This window comes from Cheilinus undulatus, linkage group 16, assembly GCF_018320785.1.
Source record: "Cheilinus undulatus linkage group 16, ASM1832078v1, whole genome shotgun sequence".
Classification (NCBI taxonomy): Eukaryota; Metazoa; Chordata; class Actinopteri; order Labriformes; family Labridae; genus Cheilinus; species Cheilinus undulatus.
In genome coordinates, this window is record NC_054880.1 from 10,152,269 (window position 1) to 10,169,097 (window position 16,829).

Sequence of the window (16,829 nt, forward strand, 5' to 3'; positions counted from 1 at the left end):
CCTAAATAAATATAGACAAAAGATGAAGAGATGACTTTACAAAAATAAACTTAGAATGATCAGAATAAACTTGACATAGGGCAAACAAATTACATCAATGGCTGGAAAATACGTGTAAAACTGGGAAAGCATTTTGTTATTCCAACATGAAAATCATATTAAAAGTTCCTGCATATATGTAGGCCTTTTAAAAATATCTATTGGTCCAAGATTTAATACGTTATTTGAAATTGAATGCAAATACACTGAAGAGTGCCCCATAACCTGTCTATGGCATCTCAGCGTAGAGACTGATGACGTCATTTAAATAAAGCCATCCTATTGGGTTTTGTCCGTTCGAACAAGTTTTTTTTTTTTATTGAAAATTATCATTTTAAAGTTTTGGTGTGTTCTTTTTTGTAAAATATATTTAAACAGTATTGTCATAACACTGCAAGGTTCGCCCCACTGAAACGGAGAATTTGCGTAGTTAACACCGATAAATGTTGAATTTTAATAATGAGATGACTGGACTACAAACTGGTTATAAACCCTTTCACTTTCGACTTCTTTGTTACGTACAAGGAAATATCCTTGACGGTTTGTCACACACCGTCGACATTTTTGAAAACTAGAGAACTAAAATATAGAATACACTTCATATATATAATTTAATTACTATAATAGACGATGGCTCTTTTCGATATTAGTGGTTTTAAGCCTTATTCTGAAATTAGGCGGCAGATTCTTCCAACAGGACAGACGCACCTTGTCGACAGAACCAACCACTACAATTTTGGGACCAAAACTCAAGAGTTTGCTGTACCTTTGGGTGTAGACGTGAGTATCATTCACTTGGTTTTGGTGTTTGGTGAATGAATACAGTGAATCCTATCCGATTAACTTGCTACAAGCAGGAAGTGTACCGCGGTGAGTGACACGCTTTTACGCGTCTTTGGATTTGAGTGCTTGGTGCACTTTGCCTCTTATTACATCTCATGAACATTTATAATAACTTTAACGTGTTATAGTCAAGTATTATGATGTTAGGGTAGCTATTTGACTCTTGGTTTCTCTTTCACAAACATTAAGTGCCATCAAGAGGAATGCGTCCTGCTGAGTCTCTTGTGTCATTCTAGCCTTCAGGGTTTATCAAGTCCTGCAATCGTGATGGAGGGGTGTGTATTGAAATGAACCACGGTACCACTACCTTGGCCTTCAAGTTCAAACATGGAGTCATCGTGGCTGTGGACTCCAGAGCGTCAGCTGGTCGTTATTTAGGTAAATATTCATGTTTGGTAAGAATGCTGTCATCCTGACCATTAGTAGCTCAGGAAAAAAGGCAAAACTATTTAAGAAGTTGGTATACAAGAAATCTCTACATATTATGTCATTGTCATGTATTTATGAAATAAAGTAAAGAGTTATAGAATGGCCCTGTTAATCATAGTGCCTCATCACTATTACATAAAATGATTATAAGTGTCTCAAAATGGAGGGAAGCTAAGGACTGATGCATTTAAGACTAGAAAAAAAGTGGTCAGAAAATGTGAAATGAAGAGACAAGTGACAATGGTGACTTCCCCCTGGGCTACATCCTAGTGTTTACATAATATTGGCCTCTAATTGTCTCTTTTTCCTAAATGTGTTGCATCTCTGCAGCATCTAATGATGTCAACAAGGTCATAGAGATCAACCCCTACCTCCTGGGCACCATGTCGGGCAGTGCTGCAGACTGCCAGTACTGGGAGAGACTCCTGGCCAAAGAGTGCAGGTGGGTGCAATCAGTAGGTGCATCCTCAGACACAGAGCGTGATGCTGCGATTGGAAATGGGCACACACTCTAAGGCATTTAGAATAAACTTGCACATATAACATCACAGATATTTTTGTGATGGATTTAAGTAATTAATGTGTGTTTCTGTGATTCCCTCTGTGTTTGGTTATTATTTAGCTGTTGCTTTTTACTTTTTAAACACTATTTCTTTTTATGTTTTATTGGGGTTTTTTGGATAATGTCATATCTGATGTACACGTAACACTTCAATATGTGAGTTTTAAAATTCACCTTATGAAAGCTGAAATAATTGTAAATTCATGGGTTTTTATGTTTTACTCTGAGAGTTAAACACAGTTTTTCTGTACTTAGGTGTTCTTTATAAATAAGAAACACTATTCTAGTATAAAGGAATTTTTTACTGAATTGGCAAGCAGCAAGTTAAGGCAAACCCTGGACAATGTGTACGTAGAAATATTTGTTATGAATATTTGTTATAAATTGTTGTTCTCATCCTGTATTTTCTTGTTTTATCCAGGCTGTACAGACTGAGAAACAACCACAGGATTTCCGTGGCTGCTGCCTCCAAGCTGCTGTCTAACATGATGCTGGGTTACAGAGGCATGGGTCTCTCTATGGGAAGTATGATCTGTGGATGGGACAAAGAGGTGAGCTGCTGACATGTGTTGATGCACAATAGACCTAGAATCTGCTCTGTTTGGAACCTACAAGATCATATTTTTTCTTGTCAATTTCAGTGAAGTAGCATAAAACATAAGTCCACTTTAGACCAAAGGTTTGATGAGTTTGAAACTCACAGTAGCTTGTGACAGGCTGCGCCACAACACTCTGAAAGCTTACCAGTTCACACCTCTGTATTTAGGAGAGATGATGTATCATTTACAAAACCATGACTCTCATAGTCGCTGAATTTAAAGTAATATAGTTTTAGTTACTGTGTCTCTACATGAAGGACAGTACAGCAGTCTCACTGATGTTCACACACCAGTGGTGCTCACAGAGCAGTCACAGACACTGCAGCACTTCTCTCTCTCCATCTCTCCTTTAGTTTAATTCAATTCAAGCTGTTTTAGTTCAGTAAATTTCATGGCATGAACATAAATAAGCAATATTGCTAAAGCATGGTCGTCAAAAGCATCATATAATCAAAAATAAAGTAAGGATGATTCCAATGTAAAAGCAATGCTTATAATCAAATTAATTTGAGTAATATAATAAAAAATGCTAAAAACAGAAATTGACATTGATTTATGTTGATAAAACACTGTCAGACTTTCTGTTGCTCTCTCTTTGTGTATTTTCTCACAGTTTGACAGTTCATTTTTTGCAGCAGGCCTCCTGCTTAGCTGATGGAAGGGGCGGGTGTGCTTTTGGGCTGAAGTTTCCATGTAAAACTGTATTTTAAAAAATCCCCATGTACACCGGCAGCCCAGGTTCGAATCCGGCCTGTGGCCCTTTGCCGCATGCCTCTCTTGTCCCTGTTTCTGAGTCTATCCACCATCCTCCTCTATCAATATAAGACCCAAAAATAAATCTTTAAAAAAAATGAAATCATTTCCAAAAACCACTACTTTTTATCCAATGAAATAGTCTGCTGTGAACACACATTTGTTGGCTTTTATAGCTTGCTTGCAGCATCCTAAAACCAACTGTTGACAGTTTGACAATTGAATCATAGTTCACAATTCCAGCTGCAGCAGCTCAATTCACACTCCTCCAGCTGTTAACTGTGATGTTCTAAAATGGTCATGTTGTGTTGAGAATCACTGGTCTGAAATAGACTTTTAGGAGTCTGATGACTGTCGGATTTAACAACAAATAATCCCATTATTTTTCCTATTTTACCATTCACAGCTATTGATGACTCATATGTTGTCAATTTAAAAGGTGGTATATGGCTTTGCAAGCAACAGCTATCCTGTTTGTCAAGATTCATACATAAAATAACATTTTTTGATTAGTTCTTTATGCTAGTTATGCTAACCAAAAAAACTGTTTCATTTTAGACTACATAAAATTTAACTCAAAGGTAATTATAATGTTTTTACCCCTGCATGAATGTTCTGTTGTATTCTGCGTAAGGATGCTTATACTAAATGTAAGATAATAACTTTTCTAAACACATGGAAATGATGTTTTTTTCCACAGGGTCCTGGTCTGTATTATGTGGACGATAATGGGACTCGTCTGCCTGGTCGCATGTTCTCTACCGGTTGTGGCAACAGTTATGCCTACGGTGTGGTGGACAGCGGTTATAGAGAAGACATGACAGTGGAGGAGGCATATGAGCTGGGCCGTCGGGGTATTGCTCACGCTACACACAGGGATGCTTACTCTGGAGGGGTGGTCAACAGTGAGTATATCTAGAGCTCTTTATTGGTATTTAGTTTTAGAGTAAAGTTTATAACTCTTGTAAGATGCAAATAGGGATGAACTCATTATGGATACTGATGGCACAACTGATGATAGGAAAAATGTGGATATGTATTTCAGTTGTGTGTTTGTGTTTGTGTTTGTGTAGTGTATCACATGCGTGAGGATGGCTGGATAAAGGTGTGTAAGGAGGATGTATCAGAGTTGATTCATCGCTACAGGAAGGGAATGTTCTGAGCTCAACACCTTTAACGAAGACCTACATCAGAAATCAGCACATGCCCAAATGATGCCTTACTTATTGTAATTTGTTTTTGTAAGCTGATACCTTATTTCAGAAATGAATGATCCTACTTTGTCTGATTTTGTATCAGTGAGAGCCAGTGGAGACGAATGTTGATAAACTTACACATGGTTCATTGTAGTCCTTTATGGTTTGTATTAACCAGGCATCGTCATAACACAAAACTTAAAATAAAAACTATTGCTCAACCTCCTGCTCTGTAGTGATATTCATATTGACTGATGTATTATGTTACTTTATGATAGAAAATGTCAGATACATAGCATTCATTTGGAGATGGGGTAATGATCGGGTTAATAACTCTGGACAGTTTAAGAAGTCCTTTTAAACCAAGCAGGACCGTCTTAATTGACACTGCACGGACAATGTTGTGCTGAATTAACAATTCACTAAAATAAAAGGCTCAAATATGCTGTTTGACAACAATCTGTATTCTTGACTTACATTAAAAAGAGCTGTTTTTGAATGATGATTATTTTGCAATGCAGTAGACCAGGGGTGTTACACTCAAGACTTGGGGGGCAAATCCAGCCCACAGTTGTATCCAGCCTGCAAGATCACTTCGAATTTCTGTTAAAACAGGCCCACTGGTATGAGGTCTGCAAATTTCCTCCACTATGAAAGTAAACTTAACAATGACAATTTAAAATATCCTTGTTAAATCACAAAACTGAAAAAGTACGGAGTGAAAATAATTAGATAAAAAGTCAGGAAGGTGGGAAAAAATATTAGGTAATGTTTTAATTTCATAATTTCAATTTTGCATCTCACAATTCTGACTTAAAGTTATGATTTTTACTTTTTATTTAATATTTTTACATTTTCATCTCATAAGTTTTACTATTTATATCATATTTTGACCTTTTAGATTAACAATAAGAAATTTAAAGTAATATTTTTACCTTTTCAACTCCTAACTTTGACTTTTAATCTCATATTTTACCTCTAAAACTCATGATTTCTAATTTTATATTTTTACCTTTTAAACTCATGATTTTGACTTCCTTTCATATATATGCCTTGTATATTTGTGTTTTGACCTTTTGAACTGATGCATTTGACTTATCTCAGATTTTGAGCCTTTTAACTAATCATTTTGACTTTTATAAATCTCAAAATGATTTGTGTTAAGTTGTTTTTTCATGTTATTACTGGTGAAAAGGAGGTTGACAGTTTATGATTTAATGTTGACCCTGTCAGGCTCTCAGGTTAGGCCTTGTTTTAGAATCTGGCCCCTGCTGTAATTGATCTTTATACCCCTCACCTAAATAGTTTGGCCCCCAGGATGTCTCATTGGAGCAAATCTGGCCCCAGACTCAAACGAGTTTGACACCCCTGCAGTAGAAAAAAAACAATTTGTATGCAGTATACTATAATCCTGTTTAGGTTACTTTTGTCCTTATACGACCTTGCGAAGTATAAGTTACACTGAACCCTTTAATGTCAAATGGCTACTCAGTTGTCTGCCTTTTTAGGAATAAATGTTGGAAACAAACTAACATTCGCACTCTCTTTACTAAACTATCAGAAATGTTGACAGCATGACTTTTCTTTAAAAACAACGTTTGGCACACTAAGAACAAGAGGCCATATGGTATTGGGACACTATTATAATGCACGTTTACTGTTATATTCCTTGTCATGGGGCGCCATCTACTGGCTGAACAGTGGAATTTCAGATTCAATAGTTACACTAAAATGAAAAAGCAGTGTGTGACTTCAAGTTTCATTAAATGGCTTGAAAATCCGTTTCCAATCAGTTTTTATTTGCTCTAACTCTAATTCTAATCCCATTCGAGGTCACATAACGTTTATCATGCTGAGTTTATTTTGAAGGTGTGACCGGATATACCTATTTTTTATGACAAACTTGACGGAAGAGTTCCAGGTGAAAGCGAAACTAAAATGAAGTGGGAGTTGAAGGGGAAACCCAGCCATACAAGCTCTAATTTCTTCGTGAGGTAACATTTACGAGCAGTTTCTAGGGGCGAAGAGAAGAGGCAAACATGACTAACTTTTCTACAATCTACAAGTTGTCTCTGGTGGCTGTTTTCTACCTAATCCAAGGTAAGATACCTGTGTTATGCATTAACTCCAGAAAACACGCTGCGTAGTTAGTGTTTACATATGCCATTTGGTACAAAACTTTTAAAGGTACTGGGAATAAGCGCTGGATATACTAAGGATTCATAATTTTACAAACAGGATGTCAAAGCAAATAGCCACTTTATTTCGAGTTGAGAGGAAAGCTGTGTACAAAAGGACTCCAAACTTCAGAAGTGAGGCTTTTGAGATCACGTAAGATGGGCCGATTTAAATGAAAGGTCCAGTTGCCCTGAGTAATGTTTATGTGCATTTACTAGACATTGCATTGATCCATATTACCGTGGATACTCCAAATTCAGTAATTTTTGTCACAGAGGTTTGGTGTCAGGCTTTAGTGCAGAAGCGCCATCCTATGGCGGAATCCAAAACAGCATCAACTCATTCATTGATACACATACACATATTGTGACACAAAATGTGCAAAAACGGGTATACAGAAAGAGAACACAAGATGATATTTTTTCACAAAGCCGTGTTTTCATCCATTTTCAAATAAGAAATTGTGTTCAAAGTCTTATCTCTCACATGAAATGAAAAATTAGCATAGCATCTGCAGAAGTATGGATACTCTTATCGTCAGTCACTTAAGCTGCCTCACAGAGTAAAGGACAATATGAAATTAACAGCCAACGAAGAGCAGATTTAGGTAGAGCAAACCAACTATATCATATTCATCGATAGTTTTAGGGGTAATGCCTTAAAGCAATCCATCTGTGTGTTCAAATTACCTTCTTGTTGCCAATGCCACTTGAGAAGAGGGGATTCAGATTCAATAACCTTTAAATCTAAGGCTGTTCTGGAAGACAGTTAAGGCCTTGTCAGGAAATAAAAAGGATTGCTAGCTTCCTGTTTCCATTATTGTTTCTATGTCTTTTTAACTTGTCATTGGTCACAAACAAAATTTTACTTGACCCGACAGTTCTTAACAACTATGGGTCAGTTTCTAAACTGTCCATCCTAGCTAAGATGCTCAAATCACTTGTGTGACCAACTTTTTTTTATTGACCAACAGTGTTTGGTCTGATTATCAGTCAGGCTTTAGAAAAAGCACATAACACCACAGCTGCTTTAAAGGTAATCAATGATTTTATCGAGTCCTTGGCCAGTAAGGAGCACTGTGCTGCTCTTTATATTGATTTGTCCAAAACCTTTGATACTGTTGATCATGTCATTTTAAAAGACAGGCAGCACTATAGGCTATTGATCTGTCAGAAAAGTCAGTCTGAAGATTTGATGCTAAAAATGGAGTACCTCTGGTAACTGGTTTTGAATCCTGACAAAACCAAACTGATGATGTTGTCACACTCAAAGAAAAAGGAGATGAACCTTTCTCTGTCACTACATCACAGGGTGATGTGAATGTGTCTGTGTCATCTTATTAATATCTTTGTTTCTTGACTGATGATTATTTGCTTTTCAGGCTTCATATTGAGTATTTGGAAAGAAATTAAAGCTGCAACTGTGTTTTAATTTCAGGAATAAGTCTTGTTTTTCTTTTGTTGCAAAGGAAAGACTTGTTTCTACAACTTTTCTACCACTAGGTTTTTAACTTACCTTAAGTCCTTAACTCATCATTTTATTCTGTATGATCAAATTGGGTAGCCTTCTTAGACCACACATTGGCTAAATCATTGGCATATCCTTATTTATAAGGCTTTACTGAATCTGCTTCCATCATACCTGTGTGACTTCATTCATGTTAAAAGTTCTGGAAGCTACAGTCTTCACTGTGACTCAGTCACAAAATTTAACTTTGCACTCTGTGCCCAAAGTCCGCCTTGAAATGGGTAAAAGGAGTTTCAGGTACGCTGCTCCTGCACACTTTATGTCCTGAGGAGCTGGTCTCCTTTAATCTTTTAAAAGGTAGATTGCAGGCATTACAGGAAGATGCTTCAGGTTGTAGAAATTTTAACTGATGACTTTCTGATCTGTGACCCAGGATTTGGTATCTCTTTGATTGTAATTGTTTTGTTTTTTTGTGTCTATGTCTTTGTTAAATGTGTTGCTGCCTGTCTTGGACAGGACACTCTTGTAAAAACAAGATTTTTAATCTTAATGAGATTTTTCCAAGTTAAATAATGTCAGATAAACAAAAGAAATGGGTATACCCTATCATGACTCCTACATCTGCCTATACCATGCACTACACCTCTGGACATATTTAAGAAAAGGGATGAAACAAGGAAGCAGTCAATCATAACCTTTAATTCAGACATTCTTTATCATTGCGTAATTTTATATTAAGATTTAATCCTTACAAGGTCTTATTTTTTTATGAGGCACTTGTGGCTTATTATGTCTTATTTCCTTTACATTCTGCATCTCCTTTTAGATTCACCGTATTAGCCTTGTATAGTGTCACAAGAGAATTGGACCAGTGCAGTGTCAATTATTTTGTTCTGTTCATGTTGCATTGGTTTTTAAAATCATGTTATTTCTTAAATCTGTTCTCTGAAGCCTGCAGCAGCAGCTGTCCACCCCTGGAGTGCTGGTATGTGCACGAGAAAACAGGTCGAGGAGGTTTAACTGCCGGTGCAAACCAAGAAAAATCCCTGATTTACATCGAAACAGATGAACACAAACACCCTGCAGAGTCTGACCAAGTTCCATCTGACATCAGTCCTGACAGAGTCTACTTTGTTACTGGTAAGTGCAAAAGTATCCAATGAAAAGTAGGAATACAAAATATTGGAATTTTGCTCATACCAGATTCATTTTACCCTATACCTCTATCCATTCAGATATTTAGGTATTTCTGACCTAAAACTTAAGTTCTTAAAACACATTCAAAAGCTTAAGGATAGAAAATCTTGTAACACACTTAAATGTGAACAAAGAAGAAGCCTTCAGCTGACACAGGTCTGTTGGTCCTGTCTAAAAATCCACAAACTTTATGCATGGACTCTGTCAACTTTATAAAATTATGCAGATAATACTGTGCATCCCCACTGAAAAGGATGTGTAACTGGACCAATATATAGTTGTTTCTGAGAGTGATTATGCTTTGTATTAATAATTATATATGTAATTATTCTGCATGCATGCTTGAATCTGGCTCCCATTCTCTGCTGTGAAGAGACTTGAAGTATCTTTAATTTTAATTTTAAATTTAAGCTACTGCATTATTCTGACATTGGCTCTAAGTATCTATTTTGATATTTATACGTTTATGGATGAAGTTAATTTCTTTGTAAGAAAAATTTACTCCAGTAGGGGAGAATCAAAAATATAACAGAACCTCTTGTACAGATAGAAAACAAGGCAGAATATCCATTTTGTTTCAGTTAGTTATTTGTATGGCTTAGAAAATCACAGCAGTAAGAAGTGATGTAAATTTTTAGACCAAGGCTGCATATTCTCTAAGTCAGTGGTTTCAAACTTGTTTGCCTAAGGAACAGCTAAGATCATCTAAATCTCAAAGTACACCATCCATGAAAAGTGGTCTCTTAAACACGTGTTAGAGTATTTTTATTTGATTTATAGTCATAACAGTAAAAATGGTTTTACAAATCATCACAGCACATGTAAAAAACACATTATTTGAGAACTGCTGCTCTAAATTATTTACTAAACTGGTGTTCTTTAAAAAATTGTTGTTTATTGTTGCATTTGAGCTCAGAATTTACTTGCAGTTATTGTTTTCTGACATAGAAATGGTTCTTTTTCTAATTCCACAGTTGATGGGTTGTTCATTAGAAATTGCTTTGTAATAAAAGGGAAAAAGGACTTAGTTCTTTGCTTCCAGTTTTCTATTTGCTCCCCCTTTGTTATTTATTTTCTTTGCCAGTTTCTATTACAATGTTAACCTGTTACCTTTCTTTCTTCCTTCTTAGACCCTGCTGGCACTCTCTGCCAGCCCTCTCACAAGCGCCCCAGAGGCCCGGTAAAGAAGTCGCAGTGTGAGATCAACCCCTTCCTGCCACAGCCCTCTGACCTCAAATGGGTCACTTCACTCACAGAGTCCAATCTTAGCCCCTCACATCTGCAGGCAGACTGGATCACAGTCTCCAATCAGGACTTTAAACGACAGTGGAGCATTTCCAGTATCATGCGTGCTCCTACAGGAACCAAAGAGCACAGTGGTAATAATTTATAATGTTCTATAGAAGAGAAGTGGATATAGTTATGTTATCTTGTCACTGTAATGTGTGCTGATTTTACTCTCTCCTCCCTTCTGTCTGTCTTCCCAGTCGCCCTGAGTGTGACCAGTAGAACGCTCTCCGTTCAGGCCAGACTCGGGGAACCAGTGCTGCTTGACTGCAGCTTCTGGGTGGACCCCTCCTGGCCGCTCTATGGGTCTGGTTTTGCAGTAGAGTGGCGCTACCAGTTCAGAGGGGATGGGCGACTTGTTCTGGCATATGACGGCAAGACAGACCGCTTTGCTGATACACAGGAAGAGGGGGCCATGCTGGACTTCGAGGGTCTGCTTGAGAAGAGAAATGCATCCCTGATTCTGCAGCAGGCTAAAGTGCGTCACTCTGGGCTGTACATCTGTACTGTGTATCTGCCGTACGTTGTGGCTCAGGTGGCGATAGAACTTGAGATTGTTGGTAAGAGAAAAGCTTGACTTTTTAGAAATGATTTTTAAGACATTTTTACTGGACCTATCCTTTGAACAACAATTGTATATATGATGAAACTTATATGAAACTTTATACAATGTGAAAGTATGATAAAATCCAGGGCCTGTACTCAAATGCTTCCTAAGCACCAAGAGTCTCTTCTGGGGAAGAAATTCTTCTCCCTGGAAGATAAGACATGGTTCTTGTAAAGATAAAAGGTATTCACAAATTATCTAAGTCCCTAAGGTGAAAAATGCTTGAAATGAGGAGGACTTTAAAGACTTTTAAGAATCTTTGGAGTTTCTTAGAGGAGGAAATAGAAAGATTGAGAGAAAGGTGATAAAACAAGCAATTAAATATCTGGGATATCCTTATTAAAGTAGTTGGTTAAGATTTTTTAAACAGAGGAGGAAAACCTCTCTTTTTAAAAATACATGCCAACATGTGGACAAGAACTAAGTCAGGAGCTTTCAGAGAGGATTCTTAGAATATTTATGAATCCGGATCCAGATTATAACTCGCACTGGTACATAAATTGTAGTCTGTTATTCCAAAGGAAATAAAGGCAAACTGTTTTCCTGTGCAACAGTTTTGATTGCATTCTGCAAAGTACAGCTGGGCAATTAATCAAAAATAATCAAAACCGACATTTAGAGCGTATAACTGACAAAAACCTGCCATGTCAATTATTTCAATTTTTTCCCTTGTAATATCTCTCTCTACTAATGCACCACCCCCTTAAAAACAAACTACTCTGGGCGTAGGTGGCCGAGCGGTTGGGGCGCGCCCCATGTGTGCGGACAGCCCGGGTTCAGTAAGGGCCTGGGGCCCTTTGCCGCGTGTCTCTCCCCTGCTCTCGTCCCTGTTTCTGACTCTGTCCACTGTCCTCCTCTATCAAATAGGGGCACAAAAATGCCCAAAATGAACCTTTAAAAAACAAACAAACAAACAAACAAAAAAAAACTACTAGCTGTGTAGTCACGCAATAGGAAGCCAGGTAGTTTCATTTCAGCTGTGTATTTTGATTTCACTTGTCAAATAAATAACCATAAATTGTTCATCTCTGCACGTTCCTTTCAGTTATTTGTTTTAAAATTATACAAATATTTACAGAACAAACGGAGTCAGAGGTTGGGGGTGGAATAATTGTTCATTAATTGTAATCAAGGTAAAACGCGCAATTAATCGTCAATTTGATCTTTGCTGTGATTGCCCAGCCCTACTGCAAAGTGCATCTTAGTAGCTCTTCTACCATCCTGCTAGATATGATACAGTAGTTGAGCTCCCAGCCTGTGGTGATCATTATGAAGTACAGACCCACAACTTGCCAGCCACTTGGAGATCACTTGTGTTTTCCTGAGAGGCCTTTTCACTTAGCACTTTATAAGAGTTATTTACTTTACAGTATACCACAGTTTTAAAAAGATCAAGACCAAATTACGGAGAAAACCTGTTAAGAAAATCACACCAACCCCACAGATCTGGTCTGCGTCACTATTATCTAGTGAACTGTGAAGCAGCTGCTTGTATACACCGTGAAGCGGGGCTTCTATACAATGGCATCAAGTCTTGTGCTATGTTTGACATTGATGGCTGTATTTTTGGTCATGACATCACATGTTCCATTATTTTTTTCTGGTGCACTGGCCATACCACTATATAGGATGAAGCTAACGTTTGATGAAGGAAAATATTCTATAAGTGTGTTTTATAATGCTTAATTTTACAGTTCCTCATGTGCCATTCATTCATCCATAATGACCTCCTTTCCCAGCCAGATTTCTGTTTCTTTTTAATCTGATAGAAAACTAAGCGTACAAGAAACCCTTCTGTGAGGCACAAGTATCTTATGTTTACTTAAGATCTTTATGATTAATAGTTCATTATTTTCATTTTTGTTCCTTCCCTTTTTTCTCCTACTACACAGAACCTCCATCCCTCTCCATCTACCCCTCACCTCTGCCCCTGGCTGTCCCTGGCCAGGCTTTGAGCATTCAGTGCGAGGCGTCTGGTTTTGTTCCTCTCTCCCTGGAGCTGAGCTGGGAGTTTAAAGGTGCAGATGGGAAGTCAAAACCTCTTGGATCAGGCAGTGTAACCGGGCACAGGCAGGCCTGGGATGGGACTTATGGTCAGAGCTCCCGGCTGGAGCTGGACACGGCTAACCTGGACCTGGGCAGAGGAGGGGAGGTCACCTGTGTGGCTGTCCATCCTGGAGGCACACGACGGGCCAGTGCGAACCTCAATGTCATTGGTAAAGTGGATGAATGTTGGTGATAAATACATTTAATGCACTCTAATGGTGACAGTTCAGTGAAGTAGTTTGGAGTTACCTGACCAAAATATTTTTTATAGACGACATCACCTACCACTGCTTTCTACCCAAGAAACACACAATATATGGTCCTTTTCACACATGCAATCCTGAAATTTTTACAGTACATGTCAGGACAGCCTGTCCCTGAAACCTTCCAGAGTTTCTCTTTCACAACATGTGAGTCACAGAGGGATATTTTCCCTGTCAGAATCAGGCAGAAAGAATCTCAAGAGATAAGATATAATGTGGAAAAGATGCTGAAGATGCTGTTTGTTTATAACGTATTCAAGATGGTGGAAAAAGCAACAGAATCTTACACTACAATAACACAACTTGCCTTTATATTAATTCTGCACACACATACTCAATAGTATTTATGTTATGAATGCTGTTAATTTGATAAACAAATGCGTCATAGGCTGTATTGATAGCAATAAATTAAGATTTGAGTTCTGTCTTTTGTCCTTGTAGGGTTTAGTACTCCCTCCATTGAGGACTCAATGGCAATGGTTGGTGTTGCACTGGTGCTCTATGGCCTTATCAAGTTTGTCTCCTGGACTTTCACCGGCTCAGGTATTAAAAAATACTGATCACACAGTAACCTCACAACCCACTTTGAATGCTGAGGGTAATACTCATAATTGACACATAATTGACTTTTTTAACATCAATGCTGCATGGAGACTTAAAACTACCCTGTAGGAAAATGCTGTCGAAAGTTTAGAACAGATTTGATATGGGACTAAAGGTATGCCTTTAATGTCCTGTCTTTTATAAAACATGTTGGGCCAAAACCTTGTATCTCCATTTTTTAAAAAATGAATCAATAAATCAGTGCTATTGCTCAAGCTATACATCTGTCATTGGGTTGTTGCAATTTGTAAATCTGCAAAAACAATTTAAAAAAAGATGCTGACAATGATCACTCTGGTATATTCTTTGAAGAATATGTTGGGTTTTTTCATTCCCAGGAGTGGTAAATTTGGAGTTAGGAGGTTTTGGACCAGCAGCATTGATATAGTGACATATTTTACAAAATTCCTGTGTGTAACTTTGTGTCCTTTATGTCACTGTACATAGGCACAGATGAGGCTGATAAACAAGACAAGGTAACATTGCTTTTTAATTAAATATTGCATAAAATGTGAGATTTTGAATGTCTTTACATAATTGTTCAACTATTTTATAACCCTGGATCTGCTCCTGGGTGTTGGCATGACTGTTTAATATAACAGCTTTCCACTGTTTCTATTTATAGAAAGACAAGTAAAGAAGAATGAGGAAAGTCAACTGTCGGGGAATCAACCATACCACTTTTTTTAATTTATATTTTGCATCTTGGTGCGGGGTTTTAAAGAAGCTGTCCAATGATTCATGCAAAAAGTTGGTTTTATTTTTAGAGCTTATGTTCTCAAGGGTTTTTTTTTTGTATGTTTTTGGGAACTATGCATGAGCTTATGCCCATACATGGATGGTTCTTTTTTATTTGTTTTTTTAACCGTTTTTTGCAAACATAAATAACGTTTAGAAGAACACATACTGATGTTCTAAGATGGAGAAGAGTGTTTTTGTAAAGGGCCTTTACTAAATTTAGAGTTTTTAAATAATTCTTAGATCATCATTTCACAAGATATGTAGTTGTTATAACTTGGTGTTACGGCCGTAGCCGCATCCCCCCCTTTGTGTAACTAATTACTTCTGTGGAGTGTCTGTGCGTGTGTGTGTGAATGGCTTGGGTGCTCTCTAGGCTGATTCCCGACACCTGTGCTGCTGGTGAAGGTGATCGGTGAGCAGCTGCGGCAGAACCAATCAGCCAATGAGAAGCAACACCAATAAGCCCAACCCTCATAAAAGTCTGGACTGCCAGCAGTTGACGCGCAGCTTCACCTTAGTTTTGAGCTCACCACTGTGCCTCTTTGTGTTTGATTTGTTTAGTGTTTTGAACTTCTGTTAAGATTCTGTTTGAGGCACTCGTTTCATGCACTGGGCCAGGTTGTAGTTTAGTTAGGTACACACTCACATGTAGGTTTTGTTATTTGTTTAGTCACACTAGGTTTAGGGGTGCTGTTCTTTTGTTATTAGATTTGGGTTAGTTAGTGTAGTTAGTTAAGAGTTATGTTCAGTTTGTACCACCAGTTAGTTAGCTTTAAAACACTAGCTAGACACTGTTTTATTTGGTTATTAGTTGAGCAGCACTCGTAGGTCCTGTCATTTTGCCTCACTTTTGTTAAGCGCAATTTTACTTTTGTAATAAATACCTTAAATTTACCAACTACATCTGGTTTTATGTTACTTCCTTTACCCACAACGAGCTGGTTGTAACACTTGGTCTCTCACAGTTTATGTTATAACACTGTACATTATTTCAAACACTGGAAAAGGAGAGGAAACCTGTAGTAGGGCTAAAATAGCTTATATTTTCCCCTGTATGTGTTTAACCGTCATACCTTAAAGGTCAGAGATGAGCGTGTGTGTGTGTGTGGGGGGGGGGGTGCAAAATTAATTAGAAATTTTTTGGAAGTTTTTAAAAGATAAGGTTCAACCCCACAGAATGAATCCACTCACTGTAAATAAAGACAAAACTACATATGTATGAATATGTTGACTTTATTTCTTGGTATATGTGCTTGTTTGTATATGTGGTACTCTTAATACAGCATTTACAGAATGCTTCAAATCTGGGGAAATGCTTTACTATGCTTTGAAAATGTGAAGGAAATAGTTCAAACACAACTTAATTGTAAATAAACTTGTATGCTACTAACAGCTGCCTCACATCTCTTGATAAGCACTGTTAATTCAAAATTGGCTAATTTGATTAAATAAATTAAATCATTTACTTAATGTTTCCTGTTAACCAGGCTTGGCAAGATTTAGAAATGTAGAAAGAAGTTTTTTCTGTAACTTCGAATCTGTTATATCTGCTACTTTTTTTGTGTCTCCATGTTTGTTTATTTTGGTTAGATATGGTTAGATATTGAGGATCCCTTTGATATAATTACTGGCTCCAAAATTCGGTTGAATATGGTTATAAAGAGCTGAATTATTTCGATGGTGTGGTGATATTCGTATATTTGTCGTTCCTTTGTCAATTGGGAAAAAAAGATAAGAGGCAACCGATTTCAAGTTCGCATTAATAAGAAAGTACAATTCCGTTATTGCTTTCAAAGTAAAAGTAAATGAAAAGCTTAGTGTTGTTTTCTCTCAACGTCTAGAAAATACGCATTTTCACGATTAATCTATGGAACTTTACATTTTAGATTTGATTCAAGATGATTGTCATCTATTAGTTAAAGTGAGACAACTGCCATGATTTATGAAAATAATTTGAATTCACCATGGTTTTTGCCTCAGAGGTGGAACTAGTGCGTAAGGCGGGGTTCTCTGTTTTAT

General features: G+C 37.4%; 2 protein-coding genes across 2 annotated transcripts; both read left to right on the forward strand.

The window, feature by feature from the left end:
• Nucleotides 1–529: 529 nt before the first annotated feature.
• On the forward strand, nucleotides 530–4,642 carry psmb8a (proteasome 20S subunit beta 8A). The gene is made up of 6 exons (XM_041807931.1): nucleotides 530–819; nucleotides 1,119–1,260; nucleotides 1,642–1,753; nucleotides 2,295–2,424; nucleotides 3,926–4,130; nucleotides 4,299–4,642. Exons 1-6 carry the CDS (start codon nucleotides 670–672, stop codon nucleotides 4,385–4,387), a joined length of 828 nt encoding a protein of 275 aa, XP_041663865.1. The 5' UTR covers nucleotides 530–669; the 3' UTR covers nucleotides 4,388–4,642.
• Nucleotides 4,643–6,335: 1,693 nt separating this feature from the next.
• On the forward strand, nucleotides 6,336–16,485 carry tapbp.1 (TAP binding protein (tapasin), tandem duplicate 1). The gene is made up of 8 exons (XM_041808323.1): nucleotides 6,336–6,521; nucleotides 9,018–9,206; nucleotides 10,394–10,642; nucleotides 10,751–11,110; nucleotides 13,050–13,373; nucleotides 13,908–14,009; nucleotides 14,517–14,545; nucleotides 14,695–16,485. The coding sequence occupies exons 1-8, from the start codon at nucleotides 6,461–6,463 to the stop codon at nucleotides 14,704–14,706; spliced, it is 1,326 nt and encodes a 441-aa protein (XP_041664257.1). The 5' UTR covers nucleotides 6,336–6,460; the 3' UTR covers nucleotides 14,707–16,485.
• Nucleotides 16,486–16,829: the final 344 nt, after the last annotated feature.